Source organism: Sceloporus undulatus, chromosome 2 (assembly GCF_019175285.1).
Source record: "Sceloporus undulatus isolate JIND9_A2432 ecotype Alabama chromosome 2, SceUnd_v1.1, whole genome shotgun sequence".
Taxonomy (NCBI): domain Eukaryota; kingdom Metazoa; phylum Chordata; class Lepidosauria; order Squamata; family Phrynosomatidae; genus Sceloporus; species Sceloporus undulatus.
The window spans coordinates 190,519,977-190,538,147 of NC_056523.1; the positions used below are offsets into that span (position 1 = coordinate 190,519,977).

At 46.8% G+C, this 18,171-nt stretch overlaps 1 protein-coding gene across 1 annotated transcript in view; it reads left to right on the top strand.

The window, feature by feature from the left end:
* Positions 1 to 18,150, top strand: part of HCFC1 (host cell factor C1) — a 27,854-nt gene extending 9,704 nt beyond the window's left edge. The window contains exons 9-26 of the mRNA XM_042455650.1: positions 1,390 to 1,550; positions 1,906 to 2,103; positions 2,422 to 2,649; positions 2,966 to 3,070; positions 3,380 to 3,599; positions 3,831 to 3,973; positions 4,056 to 4,194; positions 5,588 to 5,808; positions 7,444 to 9,181; positions 10,871 to 11,040; positions 12,191 to 12,734; positions 12,854 to 13,219; positions 14,158 to 14,279; positions 14,370 to 14,507; positions 14,643 to 14,828; positions 15,005 to 15,302; positions 16,232 to 16,295; positions 16,766 to 18,150. Coding sequence (XP_042311584.1) covers positions 1,390 to 1,550; positions 1,906 to 2,103; positions 2,422 to 2,649; positions 2,966 to 3,070; positions 3,380 to 3,599; positions 3,831 to 3,973; positions 4,056 to 4,194; positions 5,588 to 5,808; positions 7,444 to 9,181; positions 10,871 to 11,040; positions 12,191 to 12,734; positions 12,854 to 13,219; positions 14,158 to 14,279; positions 14,370 to 14,507; positions 14,643 to 14,828; positions 15,005 to 15,302; positions 16,232 to 16,295; positions 16,766 to 16,805 — 5,081 coding nt within the window. The 3' untranslated portion in view covers positions 16,806 to 18,150. The remainder of the gene's footprint in view (positions 1 to 1,389; positions 1,551 to 1,905; positions 2,104 to 2,421; positions 2,650 to 2,965; positions 3,071 to 3,379; positions 3,600 to 3,830; positions 3,974 to 4,055; positions 4,195 to 5,587; positions 5,809 to 7,443; positions 9,182 to 10,870; positions 11,041 to 12,190; positions 12,735 to 12,853; positions 13,220 to 14,157; positions 14,280 to 14,369; positions 14,508 to 14,642; positions 14,829 to 15,004; positions 15,303 to 16,231; positions 16,296 to 16,765) is intronic.
* The last annotated feature ends 21 nt before the right edge of the window (positions 18,151 to 18,171 follow it).

Below are 18,171 nucleotides of genomic sequence, written 5' to 3' on the forward strand. Positions count from 1 at the left end.
CCTCTTGTGCCGGCAAACTACATGTCCCACTCACAAGCACGCTTAGCATTTGAAACAGAACAGGCAACCTCTTGTGCCGGCAAACTACATGTCCCACTCACAAGCACGCTTAGCATTTGAAACAGAACAGGCATTCTCCTGGAGGGTTTCCCACAGGGTTGCCATAAGCCAGAAATTCTGACATACTCCAGCTCCCAGAATTCCATAGCCTTGAGACATAGAAGAGTCGGGCTTTGAGTTCTGGTCCCCACAACACACTCCAGCTCCCAGAATTCCATAGCCTTGAGTCAGAAAATATTTAAAGCATTGCCAGCCAAATTGGGTTACTTCTCCAATGTGGATGCAGCGTGATGGGCTCCCTTTTGCCTCCCCCTCAGCCCCCCCCCCCATGGCCCCCACAAGTCCTGCCTTCCCTCTTGTTGGGAAATGCAGGCCTGGCCAAGCGGGGAGTTGGGCACACAACAACAACAACAACAACAGAGGAGGAGGGGGAGGGGGAGAAAGAAGAAGGGAAAGGAGAAAGAAGAAAAGGAGAAGAAAGAAGAAGAATAGGAAAAAAGATAAAAAAAGAGGAGGAGGAATGGAAAGAAAAGGAAGAGGAGGAGGAGGAGGGGAAAGAGGAAGAGAAAGAGGGGAAGAAAAATAGGAGGAAGAGGAGGGGGAAGAGAAAGAGGGGAGGAAAAGAATAAGAGGAGGAGGAGGGAAAGAGGAAGAGAAACAGGGGGGAAAAGAGGAAGCAGCTTGCCTGCAATTTGCAAAGCCCTCTCCAGGCTCCAGCCTTGGGCCCGAGGCGCGAGGCTCGAAAGAGAGGAAGCTCCTCCTCTTCAGGCTGGCTGGCCAATGGGGAAGACTGGAGCTGGGGCAGGCTCCTGCAGCAGGAGCAGGCTGTCCAGCCATTGGCCAGGCAGCCTGAACAGCAAGAACCTCGCGCCCCCCCCCTTTACGGAGCCTCGCACCCCCCCGGGGGGCGTGCCCCACTATTTGAGAAACACTGGTTTAAGTTGACATTATTTCCCCCTTTATGAGAGCTTCTGAAAATTACCTGATGTGAGAGTTTCCATGAGAGAAACTTTCACTTTATGTAAGGGAAGCATTGGGATCAAGGTCGAGCAAGCTGTATTGAGTGCCATGTACTTTAAAGATCTCATTTTAGGTCCATATTGCTCCATTTATGCTGATAATCGTGGGTTGAACATTTTCGCATCTTCAGCTAATATTAGCAAGAAGCTCTTTTTGTATTGTGCTGCTTAGTCCCAGGGTATAGGATTAAGCCTTTGTCAGGATCACTGGCTTTAGATATTTTGAAGACAATGCAATCACAGTTATTAGTAGTTCTCTGTGTTAACCCAACTCCTGTCTTATTCTCTCTATTGCCTTCTTTCTCGGTAGCTGTCCCAGCTGTGCTGAAGGTTACGGGCCCACAGGCTACCACTGGGACTCCACTGGTGACAGTACGTTCAGCTGGGCAGCCTGGGAAGGGCCCAGTGACAGTGACTTCATTGCCAGCCGGAGTGCGCATGGTAGTGCCCACACAGAACACTCAAGGAACGGTGAGTACTGCCTAGAGAGGCCATCTGCACTGGAAGAATCCCACCACCACCACTTTATTGTTGTGTGCCTTCAAAGTCATTTCTGACTCTCACAGGGTTTTGTTGGCAAGATTTGTTCAGAGGGGGGTTGCTATTGCTTTCCTCTGAGGCTGAGAGAATATGACTTGCACAAGATCACCAACTGGATTTCCATGGCCGAGTGAGGATTTGAATCCTGGTCTCCAGAGTCATAGTCCAATATTCAAACCATCACACCATGCTGACTCTATGCCACTACCACTCAGGGTATAACTAAATAAGTATTATTATTTTTATTATTATTTCTAACTGTTTGGTTTTCTTTTCTCATCTTCAGGTGATTGGCAGCAGTCCCCAGATGAGTGGCATGGCTGCTTTGGCAGCTGCTGCTGCTGCCACTCAAAAAATTCCACCATCCTCGGCCCCTACTATGCTCAGTATGCCTGCTGGTACTACCATAGTTAAGACTGTTGCTGTTTCCCCGGGCACCACCACGCTACCCACCACAGTTAAGGTAGCTTCTTCTCCTGTCATGGTAAGTGTCTGAAGTGTATTCTTGTGGCCTAGGTGATCTGGCTCCCCACCTCCACCCAACACCAAGGAGCAGCCACATTCTGCACAGTGTAGATGACATAATGACAACATCTTATTTATCCCCTGTAAATAGAAGCCTGGACTTTTGGTTTCTCATCTAGTCCTTTTTAAAAAAATAAGCAAACAGCTACATAGTTTGACTTCCCTGAGAAATGTCTTATGGATGGGCAGTAAAGTTATTTTATCAATTAAATAGATTCCTGGGGGATCCTTTTAAGATGTCTTCACCCTTCTCATGCTTCTTATGTTTGCCAAACAGGTGAGCAACCCAGCAACCCGGATGCTGAAAACTGCTGCTGCCCAGGTTGGCACCTCAGTCTCTTCATCTACCACCAATACACCTACCCGTCCCATCATTACCGTGCACAAGTCTGGGACTGTCACTGTAGCACAGCAAGCCCAGGTGATGACCACTGTGGTGGGTGGAGTGACAAAGACCATCACATTGGTGAAGAGTCCCATATCAGTGCCTGGTGGCAGTGCATTGGTAAGTATCCAAGCAGTATGGTGAGCAGGGAGGGAGTTGAAAACAGAATATGATTTTGTAGCCCTTGTCTTAACTATAAGTAGACCCATTCAAAGGTGGCTTCTTGTGAGGTCTGGAGTGCGGGTAATTTGTTCTTGTTGCAATAGTTAATAGTTCACCCTTAATAGTCCTGCCTCCTAACAGGTTACTGGCACTTTATTGATCATGCTTCTTAAAAAGTATGGATGGTAGCAGAGGGCAGGGTGTGGAGGCATTGTTCCCTTCACATTTTACATTAGCCTGGGTCAAACCTCCTTCTCTGTCCTTTATTTGACAGATTTCCAACTTGGGTAAGGTGATGTCTGTTGTCCAGACAAAACCAGTCCAGACATCAGCTGTGACAGGCCAGGCATCAACTGGCCCTGTGACCCAAATAATCCAGGTAAGACTGTGTGCAGGGGGTGGTGGACAGGTTTAAGACTGGTCTGGATACACAGTGTTTACAGTACAGCCACCCACCACCAGTTGAAATCATAGGCTGAAGTTGACTGTGGGGAATTTCTTCTTATTAAACTTAATTTCCGCTTTTTTGCCAAAAAATTGCATTGAAGGCAGCTAACAATAACAAAACTTAAATGAGAACAGCAAGGTAATTAAAACATTAAAACTGGTTGAAAACACAGTGTAATCACATCAGTAAAAAGAAAAATTTGTGTATTGTTGATTTTTGGTATTTTGTCTATTCTCTTAGACCAAAGGGCCCCTGCCTGCTGGTACTATTCTAAAACTGGTGACCTCAGCAGATGGAAAGCCCACCACAATCATCACCAGCTCCCAGGCAGGTGGTACAGGTACCAAACCCACCATCCTGGGTATCAGCAGTGTCTCTCCCAACACAACCAAACCTGGTACCACCACCATCATCAAGACCATCCCCATGTCGGCTATTATTACCCAATCAGGTGCCACAGGTAGGGAGTGGAATATGATTGCTATCTTCTGGTATATGACACTAGCTAAAGTTTAGCAATAGTGACTGACTGTGGCTGAGGAATGGATAGCAGAACTAAAAGACTTCTGGAAGGCAGCTGATTTGGGCAGCAGCCAGTAGAATTAAAAGGGGTCTGCAGGGGCATTTCAGGGTGTACAAATGATGGGTGGCTAAAGTCTTCCTCTCCACAGCTCTATTTCTGCTTTTTCAGGTGTTACTAGTAGCCCTGGAATCAAATCTCCTATCACCATCATCACCACAAAAGTGATGACCTCAGGCACTGGCACACCTGCCAAGATCATCACAGCAGTACCTAAATTGGCCACAAGTCATGGGCAACAGGGTGTGACACAGGTAAGTTGTCTGGGCAGACTGAGAGGGATTATAGACCCTGTTGTCCTGAACTTTGACTTGAGATCAAAACCTGTCTTTGTAGGTGGTGCTTAAAGGAGCGCCAGGTCAACCTGGCACTATCCTGCGAACTGTCCCTATGGGTGGAGTGCGCCTCGTCACACCTGTCACTGTGTCTGCTGTCAAACCTACTGTTACCACTTTAGTGGTCAAAGGAACTACAGGTAACCTGCAGGACAACTGATAGTGAAATGTGATAGGAATATATCTGTTTTCCATTGCAAAGCACTATCCACTGGCTAACTGTTTGATGGGTCTTACTAGCTGTGTGCAGCCTCTGGGTGTATGCTAACTACTTAGCTCATGTAGTTCCTTGATTGCTTTGTAGCTGGTTTTCAGTAGCATGTTCTTCCTGCCTCTGAGGGTTATGTATTCTCAGAAACATGGACTACTTCTAGGATCATCTAAACTCACGATTATGGACTATTGGAGGTCTAGAACTTTTCGGCCATACATATCAGCACACTGTGCAAAATACAAACCACAATGGCAGAATTCAAAGATATAGCCGTGTTAATCTGTAGAATCGATATGTAGAGAGATCTTGTGGCACCTTTGAGAATAACTGAAAGAAAGAAGTTGGCAGCATGAACCTTCATAGACTTAAGGCTACTTCCTCAGGTGCATTTGATGGAATGGAAAGCCAGGGACAGACTTATATATGCCACTGGTGTGAGATTGTCAATTCAGTTTTAAAATCCTTTGTGTATGGAAGTACACTGGCATTGTTCTAACTATGGTTGTTCTAACTATGGTTGTGAACAGAGGCATAGGAAAGTATCCTTAGTGTGTGGAAATGAAGTGGCAAATCCAGTTTGGCATTGAAAACTAGCCTGTAAGTGAAGGAATAGATGAGTGTAGGATGTCCCAATTAGGAAGGGGTCAGATAATGTTGAAATGTGTGTAGTGTGCCAGGAAGCCATTATCTTTGGTCAGTCCATTGCTGAGGGACTTTCTTTCTTTATTTATTTATTTATGCCCCACCCTTCAGCCCTAAGGCTATCAGAGTGGCTTACATTATTTTTAATTAGACTGTTCCCTGCCCTCAGGCTTACAATCTAGAAGACACGACACAAAAGGAAAGGGAATGGTGGTGGGAAAGGGGATGAGGTCCAGTGGTTATTCTCTCCCTCTGAGGCCTGGACAAAGGCAGATGGACTGGAGGGAGGGATCTTCTTCTTCAGGCTAGCCCTGATGGAGCTGGGTCTGCCTGTTCACTCCCTCACAGGCTGAAGGATGACAGTTATCATGGAGGGAGGGCTCTTTTCTTCAGGCTATAGTCTGTGGATTAACTCCCAATTCTGCTGTTTCTGTTTCAAATCTACTGTTCTAGTTATTTTGTTCATGGACCGCAGTTCTGAGGTCTGAGATGGAATGCCCAGAGAGATTGAAATGTTCTGCCACCTGTTTTTGTGTATTCCATTCCTAGTGTCGATTTATGTCCATTTATCTTCTGACGCAGGGCCTGGCCTGTTTGCCCAATGTAGAGTGCTGACGGGCATTGACTCAACATACAAATCACAGTGCTCTTGATATCAGTTTTCTCCTCTTTTTCAGGTGTCACAACTTTGGGGACTGTAACAGGCACAGTCTCAACTAGCCTGGCTGGGACTGGGGGGCACAATACCAATGCTTCACTGGCTACACCCATTACCACCTTAGGCACAATTGCCACACTTTCTAGCCAGGTCATCAACCCAGCTGCCATCACTGTCTCTGCAGCTCAAACCACTTTGACAGCAGCAGGAGGCCTGAGCACACCCACCATCACCATGCAGGTATGTAATAAGTTGGGTGGGGGTGGTCCTCTTCAAGGTTTTGTTTTGTTTTTTCATGTGTGCATGAGAAAGAGAGTAACCATCAAGGTTGTTCAATAAAGTTTGTATATACGGCAGCCTTGGAGATTTGATTCAGAGCAAAAAGAAAGTAGTCTTTCCTACAGCATAGTTTGCACAACTGACTGTCATGTCATGTGGTGATCCCTGATGTAGGTTACCTTAAAATGGCTAGGCAAGCTCCATGGGTTCCCAAGACCATTTCTTCCCACTCCTGAACCCTCTGGAAGGCTTACCAATTCCTCTGCATGATACCAGAAGTGATAAGAGGGTCACTCCTTTGGTTAAACCAGATGTTCGTGGAAAGCACGCCATATTTTAGAGGATTATGACCCACAGCAGGTGCAGTACTTGCTTTTTGTGTTGGGAACATCAATTCAGACATTTTAGGAGGAAATTAGTGGCCTGCAAAAACAGTACTATACTGTATTACGATTTACAGCCTGTATTTTGCCCACACTTGCTTCTCATAAATATATAATAGGAAGGAGGCATCTTGTCATCTGTTGGAAGCAATAGCTAAGTGGAATTTGCGTGGGCTATAGCAGTACACCTCTGCTTATCAGTTTCCAGGTGACAAACCAAAGGGTTACTGTTATCATACCCTCCTTCTAGGCTTCCTAAGAGAATCTGTTAGGCTGGCAACTCATGAAACAGATGACAGACAGAGCTTGAGAAAGTTACTTTTCTGTGTTCAGCATTAGATGGACTCAGTTTGATCCACCAGACTCTGGTGTCTTATTAAGCGGCTGCACCAAAGGAGGAAAGATATGTAATGTGACTAAATGGCATTTATTCCAACAAGGACATTTATGATGGAGAGAGTGAGTAGTTCTAGGATATGAGACCACCTTGAAGTGGTTACTGAGTCTCATTATTTTTTCTAGGGCATGCACATTCATCATGGGAGTGAAATTTCAGAAGGTCCCATGTTGCCCATCCCTGCTTAAAAGAATCCAGAAAAATGTGTTTGTGCATAAAAAATAGACAAATTCCTTGTAGTTTCAGCAAATGCCCCCCATATCACAGTTCACTACCATGTCCTGATTTAATACAGAGGCAGCTTGCATGGTACATACAGCAAAATACATGCACTTGATGAGCTGGTCTTTGCCTTGTAAGTAAAGATAAGATGTTAGCCGTGGTTCTGGGCTTCTGTGTCTTCATCTGTCTATGGGTCCCAGGCTTTCTACTGAACAGTAGGGTGCCTACTAGATCTTTTTTTTCTAAGACCTAGATCCCAGTGTATCTAATTTTTTATATCAATGAATGTGTGTGCGTGTGCTGAAACTACATTTGTAGTCCTTAGCTGATAGAACTCAGTTGTCCAGCTTCAGAGTGAAAGTGAATGGGAGAAGTCATGTTTTTCCTTAGAGAAATTAGCATATTAAGGAAAGCAATTGTGCTAAATCTTATTGCAGATAATTCAAATATGTAATGTGCAGCAAGAGATGGTATAGTCATTTCATCTCATTCTGTGTAACATATAGAATCCTTCTTAGGTTTTATCTTCATTAGTCTCTTACTGAAGTGTTTGTCCTAACCTGTGTGTGTCTGCTTGTATCTCATTACTTCTAGCCTGTCTCCCAGCCCACTCAAGTCACACTGATCACAACACCGAGTGGTGTAGAGGCCCAGCCAGTACATGACTTGCCTGTCTCTATTTTGGCCTCACCCACCACAGAGCAGCCCACAGCCACCGTTACTATTGCAGAATCAGGGCAGGGAGACCAACAGCCAGGCACTGTCACTTTGGTGTGTTCCAATCCACCCTGCGAGACACATGACACCGGCACAACCAACACAGCCACAACAACTGTTGTGGGCACTTTAGGTGGACAAGCCCAGTTGCAGTTTGTCTGTGATGGGCAAGAAGGTGGGCTTCAGCCAAATGGGAGAGTGGTGAGGGTATGCTCAAACCCACCTTGCGAGACTCACGAGACAGGGACCACCAACACAGCCACCAATGTACTCAGTGCTGGGCAGAAGGTGTGCACCAACCCACCCTGTGAAACGCATGAGACGGGCACTACCAATACAGCCACCACCTCTAAAACAGAGAAGGCACCAACAGACCCACCATGCCAAACGTTCCAGACTAGTGCTACTGGCACCACCATGACCGTGAAGCCCATTGTGGGTACCAGTCAGCTAGTGTGCTCCAATCCACCCTGTGAAACTCATGAAACGGGCACCACCAACACAGCTACCACCGCCACTTCCAACATGGGTCGGGGTCAACCCGACAGTGAACAGACAGATCCAGCAAACCCTCCGTGCCAAACAAAGCAGACTAATACCACCAGCACCACAATGTCAACAAAAGCAGATGTTGCAACAGAGCAGCCCTGCCCAGTTCGCATGGTGAGTTTTTTGACAGCTGTTGGTACACCCACTGTTGCCTCTGGGACCTCCGCAGCACAAACCAGTGAAAGACTACCAGCCCCCAAAAGTTTGCAGTGTGAATCCCATCATACCCACACCACCAACACTGCCACTACAGCTCGGTCTCTCATGGGCCGAGGGCAACCTGATGATGAGTGGGTAGGATCTGCCAACCCTCCGTGCCAAACGCAGCAGACGAATTCCACCAGCACCACCATGTCTGCGAAAGCTGATGTGCCTACAAAACAGTCATGCACATTGCAGATGGTTTCACCAGATTTGGCTGCAAAGCCAGCCTCGCTGAGCACACCTTGTAAGACCCTCAAAATGAACACCAAGGACTCAAGCCCACAGGTGTGCTCTAATCCGCCCTGCGAAACTCATGAAACGGGCACCACTAACACACCATCTGTCGCTGCATCAAACATGGGTATTACCCAGCAGGTTTGCTCCAACCCGCCTTGTGAGACTCATGAAACAGGCACCACCAACACAGCCACTTCCAGTATGGCTGCAGGGCAGCAAGTGTGCTCCAATCCACCATGTGAGACCCATGAAACAGGCACCACCAACACGGCTACCACAACCACTTCAAACATGGGTGCTGGGCAAGGTGAGAGTTCTGGACAGGGTGAAAGTACCCAGCAAACCCCCAGTACTCCTCCCTGTGAGACGCAGCAGACAAGCTCCACTGGCACAACTATGACACCCAACATTGGAGGTGATGGCACCCAGGTTTCCAGCTCAACCTTTCCACAGGGTGGAGGCTCTGAATTGGGAAAAGGAACTGAGGTAGAGACTGCAGGCCCTGATGGATCACCGCCCCGGAGTCCAACACCCAAAGTGTGTTCCAACCCTCCTTGTGAGACCCATGAGACTGGAACAACGCATACAGCCACTACTGTCACATCCTCCATGGGGTCCAACCAAGGTAAGAGCAGGCATGGGGAGGGTGTTACAGGCAATGGCTCCCATCATACATTTGGCTCTCTTAAGCCAATGATGTTTAGATTGTGTTCTGGGCAATTTGACAAATTCGTATGCGTCTCTCAATGAAAATATTAATATTGGTGGGCAAGTGGAAGTATAACCACTCTTTGCTTGCATTAGGCTGTACAGCTTATGTAGATTGGTAGCAGGGTCTTACACATCAGGTTAATATCCTGCATAAATTCTGTATCCAGGATCAAATGCCTCAAAACCCTTATCTAGTGGGTATGGGCTTTATAATTGGTGTTGTGAGGTGGAGGTGGTAATGGAAACATCATAGTTGGAATCTCATTTTCTGTGTCAGTGAGCAGGATGCATTAGTGTAGGACTATATGGTAAATGTGGTGGCTTAGTGGTTAAGACACCAATTTTGATGATCGGAGGATAAGAAGGTTGGCAGTGTGAGGCCTGAGTGCTGCATGTGGGGTGAGCTCCTGTCACTAGTTCCAGCTTCTGTCAGCCTAGCAGTTTGAAAGCATGCCAGTGCAAGTAAATAAATAGGTACCACTTTGGTGGGAAGGTAACAATGTTCGGTGCAGTCATGCTGGCCATATGACCACCAGAGCAGTCCTTGGGCAACGCTGGCTCTTTGGCTTAGAAATGGAGATGAGCACCGCCCCCTACAGTCGGTTACGAGTACACATTCATGTCAAGGGACTACCTTTACCTTTATATGCTATTTAGCATTACCTGTTCTAACATAGTCATCACAGTACTTAATTGAATTCCTTCACAGTACTTAATTGAATCCCTGTTTACTTTGGAAGTTGACTTCTTGCTCATTTAGGAATATAAGTCTTTGGTTCTAGAGTAGCTGGTTTGAATTTCTTCCTTGGAACTCACAAGAGAGAAGAGTATTGATGAAGAAGTTTATTTTGGAAAAAACAACTTTGCACTTCATTGTTGATCTGCCTCTGTGTTAGGCTCATGTTCTCAGCTCAGGCAATGTAACACTCAAGGGCCTGCTCAGAGTGAATGGCATATGTGTTCCAAAACATTGCTACTCAAAGTGGTGGACCAGTGACAGCCCACACGCTGTTGGCTGACCATCCACTGTAATTTTCCTGGAAAGAAGAACAGTTGTGGTCAATGTAGTCAAATATGGTGCCAGTCCCTGGCCCATTGAGGGGTGATAAAAAAATTCTGACAGTTCCCCATATCGTTGGCTGTTGAGATACAGTGATTCTTGAAAGCAGAAGAGTAGAGTGGTCATGGTCAGTCTGATGCCCCTCAAAGTCTTTGGTTGTCAGTGGCTGGTGAATTTCTCACAGAAAAAAAAACGTTGTAGCCAATGAGTACAAAATGGTTCTGGTCTCTGGCACCTTAGACAAAAAAAGTAATCAGCCTCCCCTCCACATCAGATAGCTTGAGAGGCACTGCTGTAGTATTTATAACACAGTGGGTGGGTGCCAATTGCAGATAAGGGTTTCTTTGGAATTGGAAAAGTGCTGCTTTAGACTTCTACTAGTTGTGATTCACATCTGCTTGCAGTAAAAACAGATTCTCCTTACTGTAGTTGTGCTGTTGCTATGAAGAATGGGCATCAGTAGACAAAACCAGCATTCTGTTGCCCTCTTTTGGCCAAATTTGTGGCCTTGAGTTTGTTGCATAATCAGTTTCTTCTTTGCAGACCAGCCACCTGCTACCAATGGCCAGCAGGGGGAGCCAGAGACAACTGTGAGCGAGAGCACAGCCGCCGCCAGCAGCCCTAGCGCTGTAACTACCACCGTTCCCTCCACACAGACCCGGGCTGTCACCACTGTGACACAGTCCACACCTCCGCCAGGACCCTCAGTGCCGGTGAGCATTATGGAGTGGGATCTGAACTGGAATAAACCTTTGCACCCTAATCTTTTCCAAGTGACCGTCCTGGAGCTGAGGCTCAAAGGACCTCACCTGGTCACATGGCTTGATTTGAAAGGGGTTCTTTAACCTTGACAAGGTAGCTAGTCGGCCTCAGGTTGCCTTTAAGTCAGCTGGATGGGGAACAGCTATCATCCTCATCCTGACATTGTCCCTGTATGGAGTTTGGTGGAGTTCTTTCAAGCTGTATCCCTTTTGGTCCCTTGCCTCTGTCCTTATTATAACCCCAAGTTTTAGTACTTGGATGGGAGACCATCAACAAATACCAGGTGCTGTAGGCTATATTTCACAGAAATATAGAAACTGGCAAAATCACCTGTGAGTATTCCTTGCCTAAGGAAACCCTATGACATTCATGAGGTCACCATAGGTGAAGGCACATATACACACATGATGACTGAGAGCTTGACTAGGTGGACACTTATTCTCCAACAGTTTTGTATGCTATTGTTGTTGTTATATTTATACCCTGCCTTTTCCACAAATTAAGATACAAAGCAGCTTACATCTAAAAAACAGTACAGTTAAAAGCTTACAAAAGTTACAATTAAAATAAAATTACATTATTACAATATTAAAATAGATCATTAGTTTAAAAATAGAACATAATTTAAAAAGATAAAAGCACTTAAAAGCCACTTAAAAACTATACACTTTAAAATAATTCAACACCCTAGGTCATTCTTTAAAAACCTTCTGTTTTGAACATCTGTCTGAATGAAAAGATTTCTGCCTCCCGACAGAAAGAAAAGGAAAGGGCCATTTTGTCCTCCCTGGGAAGGGAGTTCCACATTCTAGGGGCAGCCACAGAAAAGGCTCTGGCCTATGTCCCACCGACCATGCTTGTGATGGAGGTGGGTTGGAGAGAAGGGCCTCTCCTGAAGATCTCAGGGAGATACAGTCTGCCAAAGAGCCTGGCTTTCAGTGTGTTGGCTTTCAGAGATGTCTAAAAAGTTAGTACTTCACATAAGATATAGACAGATTAGATCAACAGGTAAAAGACATTTCTTTTTCACTCCTGCCTCATCCTACTTGGTCTAGCCTTCCTGATAGGCTGCCTTCTAATGTTCCCTCATTCCTGTTGCAGAATATCTCTTCATTGGCTGATGCTCCTGCAGAAGAGGCGGCTCCTCCTGCTGAAACCCCAGTAGCTACCAGCACAGATGCCCTCCCAGGGCCCCCTGAGCCCTTGCACCCTTCTGTAGAGATGCAGTCACCAGCAGCGGTAGCACCTGAGCCTCAGGAGCAAGTCCAGGCTGCCCTTGCTAGCACTCCGCCAGCAGAAGGCCCACCTGCTGAAGCTGCCCAGCAGCCAGAACTCCCAGCTCCTGTGGAGGAACCGCCACCAGCACCAGCAACACCTGCTCAGGAGCCTGTGGCTATGGTTGTGCTGCCCCAAGCCACCCCTACTGCTCCTCCGCCACCCTCAGAGGTAGAGCAGTTGGCTCTTCCCCAAGAGCTGATGGCTGAGAGTCAGGCAGGTGCCACCACACTCATGGTGACAGGGTTGACACCAGAGGAGCTGGCAGTCACTGCAGCTGCAGAGGCTGCTGCCCAAGCTGCTGCCACTGAAGAGGCACAAGCCCTGGCGATACAGGCAGTTTTGCAAGCTGCCCAGCAAGCTGTCATGGGTAAGTACCCTAAGTTTGCTCTGGGAACTCTTCTCTTTTGGCTCCTGGCTCTGTGAGACTCATTGCCTCTTTCCAGTGACCCATTCTGCCTCTTGTTTAACCTCTAGCCTCTTTTACAGGTCCTGGAGAAGCTATGGATACGTCTGAGACAGCAGCGGCACAGGCAGAGCTAAGTCACTTAGGCTCGGAGGCTTCAGAGGGCCAGGCCACTGCCATCCCAATTGTCCTAACACAGCAAGAACTGGCTGCCCTTGTACAGCAGCAACAACAACTCCAGGAGGCTCAGGCAGCAGCAGTAGCAGCTGCTGCCGCAGCTGCCGCTCAACAACATCAGCCTCAGCACTCACTGCCTTCCCATTTGCCCACAGAAGCCCTGGCCCCTGCTGATAGTCTCAATGACCCTGCCAGTGAAAGCAACGGTCTGAATGAGCTGGCAAGTGCCGTCACCAGCACAGTTGGGCTATTGCCCCCTACACCCACAGAAAGTAAGTGGTTCCAACAAAACATACTTCCATTAAGTTGACTGGTCACTTTGCAAGCTTGGCTGAGTTACTTGTCACATGTTTTGCTTCATAATCGAAACATACATATTGGTGGTTTTGATTCATCTTTGAAGGAGAATTGAGTAAGTCTGTCAACCATCTGTATTACCTATGAATGTGTTGCCCTTGTGAATGAATGTGTTATCTGTCCAACTAGCTTCATAGGCAAGGGCTAGGCAAAGTTAGATCTCACTTTTTCTTCGGTGGAGGCGGATCAAAATCTCCATAGACCAGGTTGGACACAGTGGCAGTAGCCAGATAGGCTTCACACTGCCTGGCAGCCACAGCATTCGCATTGGTGGCTAGTCCCACCAGGCAGCGACTGAAAGTTGTGTCTGATAAAACTTGACAGGCTTTTTAGGGTTATTTTGGGGAGGCTTAGAGAGTACCATCCACAAAGCTGTTGTTTCTGGAGGCTTCCAAGAGTGGCAATAAATATTAGGTTGCAGGGACTTTGGAGGAGGTCTGTAGGGGCTTGAGGGCCAGATAAAAGAGATTGGGCCGTACACAACTCATGGACCATACTTCCCCATTGCTGCTGTAGCGATGATGGTTCTATGGAAATGAATGATAAGCTCAGTGCTATTTGGCAAAAAACTGGGAAGAGTATTTGTGGTGAGTATTTCCATGGAGGTATTAGGAGAGAAAGTCATCTTCATGAATATTGAGGACTCCTTAAACTAGCTGTAATCTTATGCAAACTCCAAGGAAATTCTCACCCTTTGGAATCTGTGTAACCTGAGGCTCTTGATTAAGGAAGAACTAGATTTTTTTTTTTACCTCGGTTTATTCCCTGCCTTTAGGGATAGAAAGACTTCTTTGGACAACAAGTGATCCATAACTGCAGTTTTCTTGCCCCTTTCTTTTTTTCTTCCTGCCAGGCCTTGCTCCATCAAATACTTTTGTAGCCCCACAACCGGTGGTGGTGGCGGCCAGCCCAGCAAAACTGCAGGCTGCAGCTGCTTTGGCAGAGGTTGCTAATGGCATTGAACCAGCTCCAGTGGTAAGCTAAAGAAGTTTGGGGGGAGGGATGGGGAGAAAGACACATTTCTGAGTTCCCAAGGCTCACCCACTGTTCTCGCACTTGGCCTAGAAACCTGAGCCTCCTGCACAGCCTCCAAAGGTGGTTGTGAAGAAAGAAAATCAGTGGTTTGATGTGGGTGTTGTCAAGGCGACCAACATGATGGTGACACATTACTACCTGCCTCATGATGCTGCATCTGCTACAGATGTGAGTGCCCCACTATGCCTTTTGCCTTCTCTTTCTGGTACCCTCTCATGAAAATGTATGATTCTCATCCTTCTCCTCCTACACTCACCAAAATGATCCCAAAGTTCTTTTCTCATTATAATCTTTTCCCTGCAGGATGACTCGGGCACTATACCTGATTATTCTCAACTCAAGAAGCAGGAACTGCAGCCGGGTACAGCTTACAAGTTCAGAGTGGCAGGAATCAATGCCTGTGGCCGGGGCCCTTTCAGCGAAATCTCAGCATTCAAGACCTGTCTGCCTGGCTTTCCTGGAGCACCCTGTGCCATTAAAATCAGTAAGGTCTGTGCTTTTTTGTTGTGTCAGTATCCCACAGTTTCAGCTTCCCATTGCAGAAGCAGCTTTTCTTACCACCTCCTTCCTCCTCTTGGTTTAATAAATCTTGCTTCACCATGACTTTTGGGGTGCCCCTGATGCTATCTCTCAAGCTATTTTTTGTCTGTTTTTGTTTGTTTCAGAGTCCTGATGGAGCACACCTGACTTGGGAGCCTCCTTCTGTTACCTCTGGAAAGATCACAGAGTACTCAGTATACCTGGCCATCCAGAGTGCTCAGGCAGGAGAGCCGAAGAGTGCAGCCCCAGCTCAACTGGCCTTCATGAGGGTTTACTGTGGGCCCAGCCCCTCATGCCTAGTGCAGTCAGCTAGTCTCTCCAATGCCCACATAGACTACACCACCAAGCCTGCCATCATTTTCCGCATTGCTGCCCGCAATGAGAAGGGTTATGGACCGGCCACACAAGTCCGATGGCTTCAAGGTGAGTGGCTGATGTCATAGGAATTTCAGGGAGAGATGAAGCTGCAGGTGTTTGTGAGTGGACCTTGTTCCCTTGGGGAAGGTGGCATGAACATATCTTTCAAATACATTCCCGTGTATAAGAGAGAGAACAATTATTGAGACCCCATGGTCTCTTTCAGTGTTTTAAATATCTGTGTCATTACATTTTGTTGAGGTGGGAAAGGGGGCATGAGGCAGAAAGTAGGGGAAAACACAGTACTTATGCACTCAGGGGCAGGTATGTCAGTGGAAGTACCAAGGCCAATGGGGAACTCCATCTTGCTTATTTAAAAGGATATAGGCCTTTTCAGAAATGTACCATATTATCCTGATTCGCATGCAAAGCTTGGCATTTAAAGCTGGGAGCATGACAGCCCAGGTTAGGGTAATTACTTGGTGACAACTGGAAGAAGTAATTCTTCAGGTGGGGTAGCCTGGCACAGGGTCTGCTTTTGCTCATGGAAATTTAAAAAATCATTGTCATCAAACTTTGGGGCAGAAATTCCACAGTTAAGTGTAGAATGTGTCATTGAGTTTTGTTCATAGTCCTGCCTCATCCAACTTCATAGCAATCAAAAGTTCCATACTCTTAAGACAACTTGACAAGATACTTATAAATGCCATGATTATCTTTGGATCACCAGTCATTGTCTGGAGAATAAAGTGGACCCCTGAATATACACATCCAATTAAAAAGATTGTATGTACAGCGCTGTGTAAATTTACAGCGCTTTATAAATAAAGGTTAATACTGTAATAATGTAATGGCAGGCATCTCCATTTAATCTCTGCCTGTTTGAGTGCTTGCAGATGTGTCTACCAAAATATTGGTACAATCCGATAGGGACTTTGCATGTATGAGAGAAGCTCTGCACCTCCATTGGATGTAATTTGTCCTTCTTTTTGCAGAATCCAATAAGGATGGTTCCATGGTAAAACCAGCCAACAAGCGACCGCTTTCCTCTCCCGACCTGTGAGTATCTAGACACACAGTGTGTCTTGCTAGAATCAGAGAAAGGGATGGGTATGAATGGGAAGAGAATTCCTTTTGTTCCCCCAAATAATTTTTGTAGCTGTTCTGCATTGGTGGTCTGAAAGACTTGAGATGCATCACTGAGTTAAAGAAAACATAAATATCTTTGAAACTGTGCCTCAGGTTAAGTGAGGGCAAGGATTCTTTCATGTGTGCCAAAATACCTTGAGTCTACAAAAGGATGGTCTTACCACTTGTACCAGAGAATCCCTGTGCTTCTACATATTCTTTAAAGATCCATTTTTCCATGAACACAATACAAGGCAGTGAATACTAGTAACCCCTCTGAAACTGGCAGGCGTCCAATACAGACTTCTTAGATGGTTGGAATTAAGTGTTGGGCAGCATGTTGCTATTATCAGTGCTATTTAGGAGATGTGCACCTGACAGTTTCTCCTTTTCTTTGTTAGGAAAACTGCTCCAAAGAAGCCCAAAGCAGATGGGCAGTGAAGGGTGTCCCCAGCTGTCCTCTCTTCCTGCCTTCTCCACAGCCTCTGCCTGAACTCCCAGCCAGCCAGCCAGCCAGCCAGCCGCCCCCGTGTGTGGAGGAAGATGGAAGCGCCGAAAGCACATTTCATACACTGTGGGGCTGGACTGTTGGGGTGCAGGGGGAGAAGAGACAGAGGCTCATGCGAGGGAGAGCCAAGCAGGGGCCACCCCTGTGCCATGCCCCAGCCTAGGAAGGGGGACAAAGAAATGGCATTCCTCCCCCATCCCCTGCTGCCACCTCATTGACTTGGACAATGATACTGGGGTGGATTTGGAGGGGAAACTTGTTAATGGGGGGAGGGGGGCTGTTGGGTTTTTTACAAGTTGCAGTTACAGGAATGAAGTTCTTTTGTATTCCCCAGCATCTTGTGTGTTGGAGGTGGGAGAATTCACTCCCCTGCTTCCAGTTCTTGCCTCTGTACAGAACCTCTCCCTCAGTTTAGTTTTTAGTGTCTGCGTTGGTAATGGAGAGGAGCCTCTGCTGTCTTGGGATGGAGTGGGGGGATGTGTTGTGGTTGGACCACAGATGCAGCTACTTTGAACATGGGGGAGGGTTGCAGCTCATTCTGCAGCAGCTGTTCTTATGCTCAGCCCAGAGTGTTTGTGGCTTCAACCTATCCCCTATACATGCAGCAGGCCCTCTCATGTTAGCAGCACAAGCTAATTTCCCCTGCTCTTCCTCCACCTGGCCACAAGGTGGCACGCTCTAGGCAGTTATCTTGCCATTCCTCTCCATTGTTTTGTATAAAACTTTTTTTAAGGAAAAATTTAAAAAAGGGTTGGGGCCACATATCCTGCTGTGCTACACAGGGTAGGAGCTGTTGACTTAGGATGCTCCCTCCAGCAAGAATCTGGGGTGGGAGGTCCCCCTGGAGGAATACTTCCATCCCAGTCTGGCTGCCTCTCTGGACATTCCACAGAGAGGAGGGGAGAAAAGCAGCCAAGGCTCATTCTTTCAAAGTGAGGGCAAGGCAAGCTCCCTCATAGGCCCATGCTGATAGATGGGCTCCAAAGGAGTGGTCCCCCACAGGAAAAAGAAAAAAACAAACCCCAGGAGCAGATCCCTCTCCCCAACTTGCTCTATGCCCTGGTCTTTTGTATTATAGTGTATTTCGCTGTGTTCCCCTTTCCTGTTCAGACCATAAGATTCCTCCTGCCCTTCCTTTATCTTACCCAATTTATTTTCCATTGAGACAGGAACAACCCTCATAGGAGTTCCCCATAGCTATCCATCCTGCTCCCCCAGTGCTGCGTATCTGTCGTTTTTGTGCTATTTTGAACAATTAAAAGACCTTTTTTTTTTTTTGGAAGCAAGCTGTGAATGTTT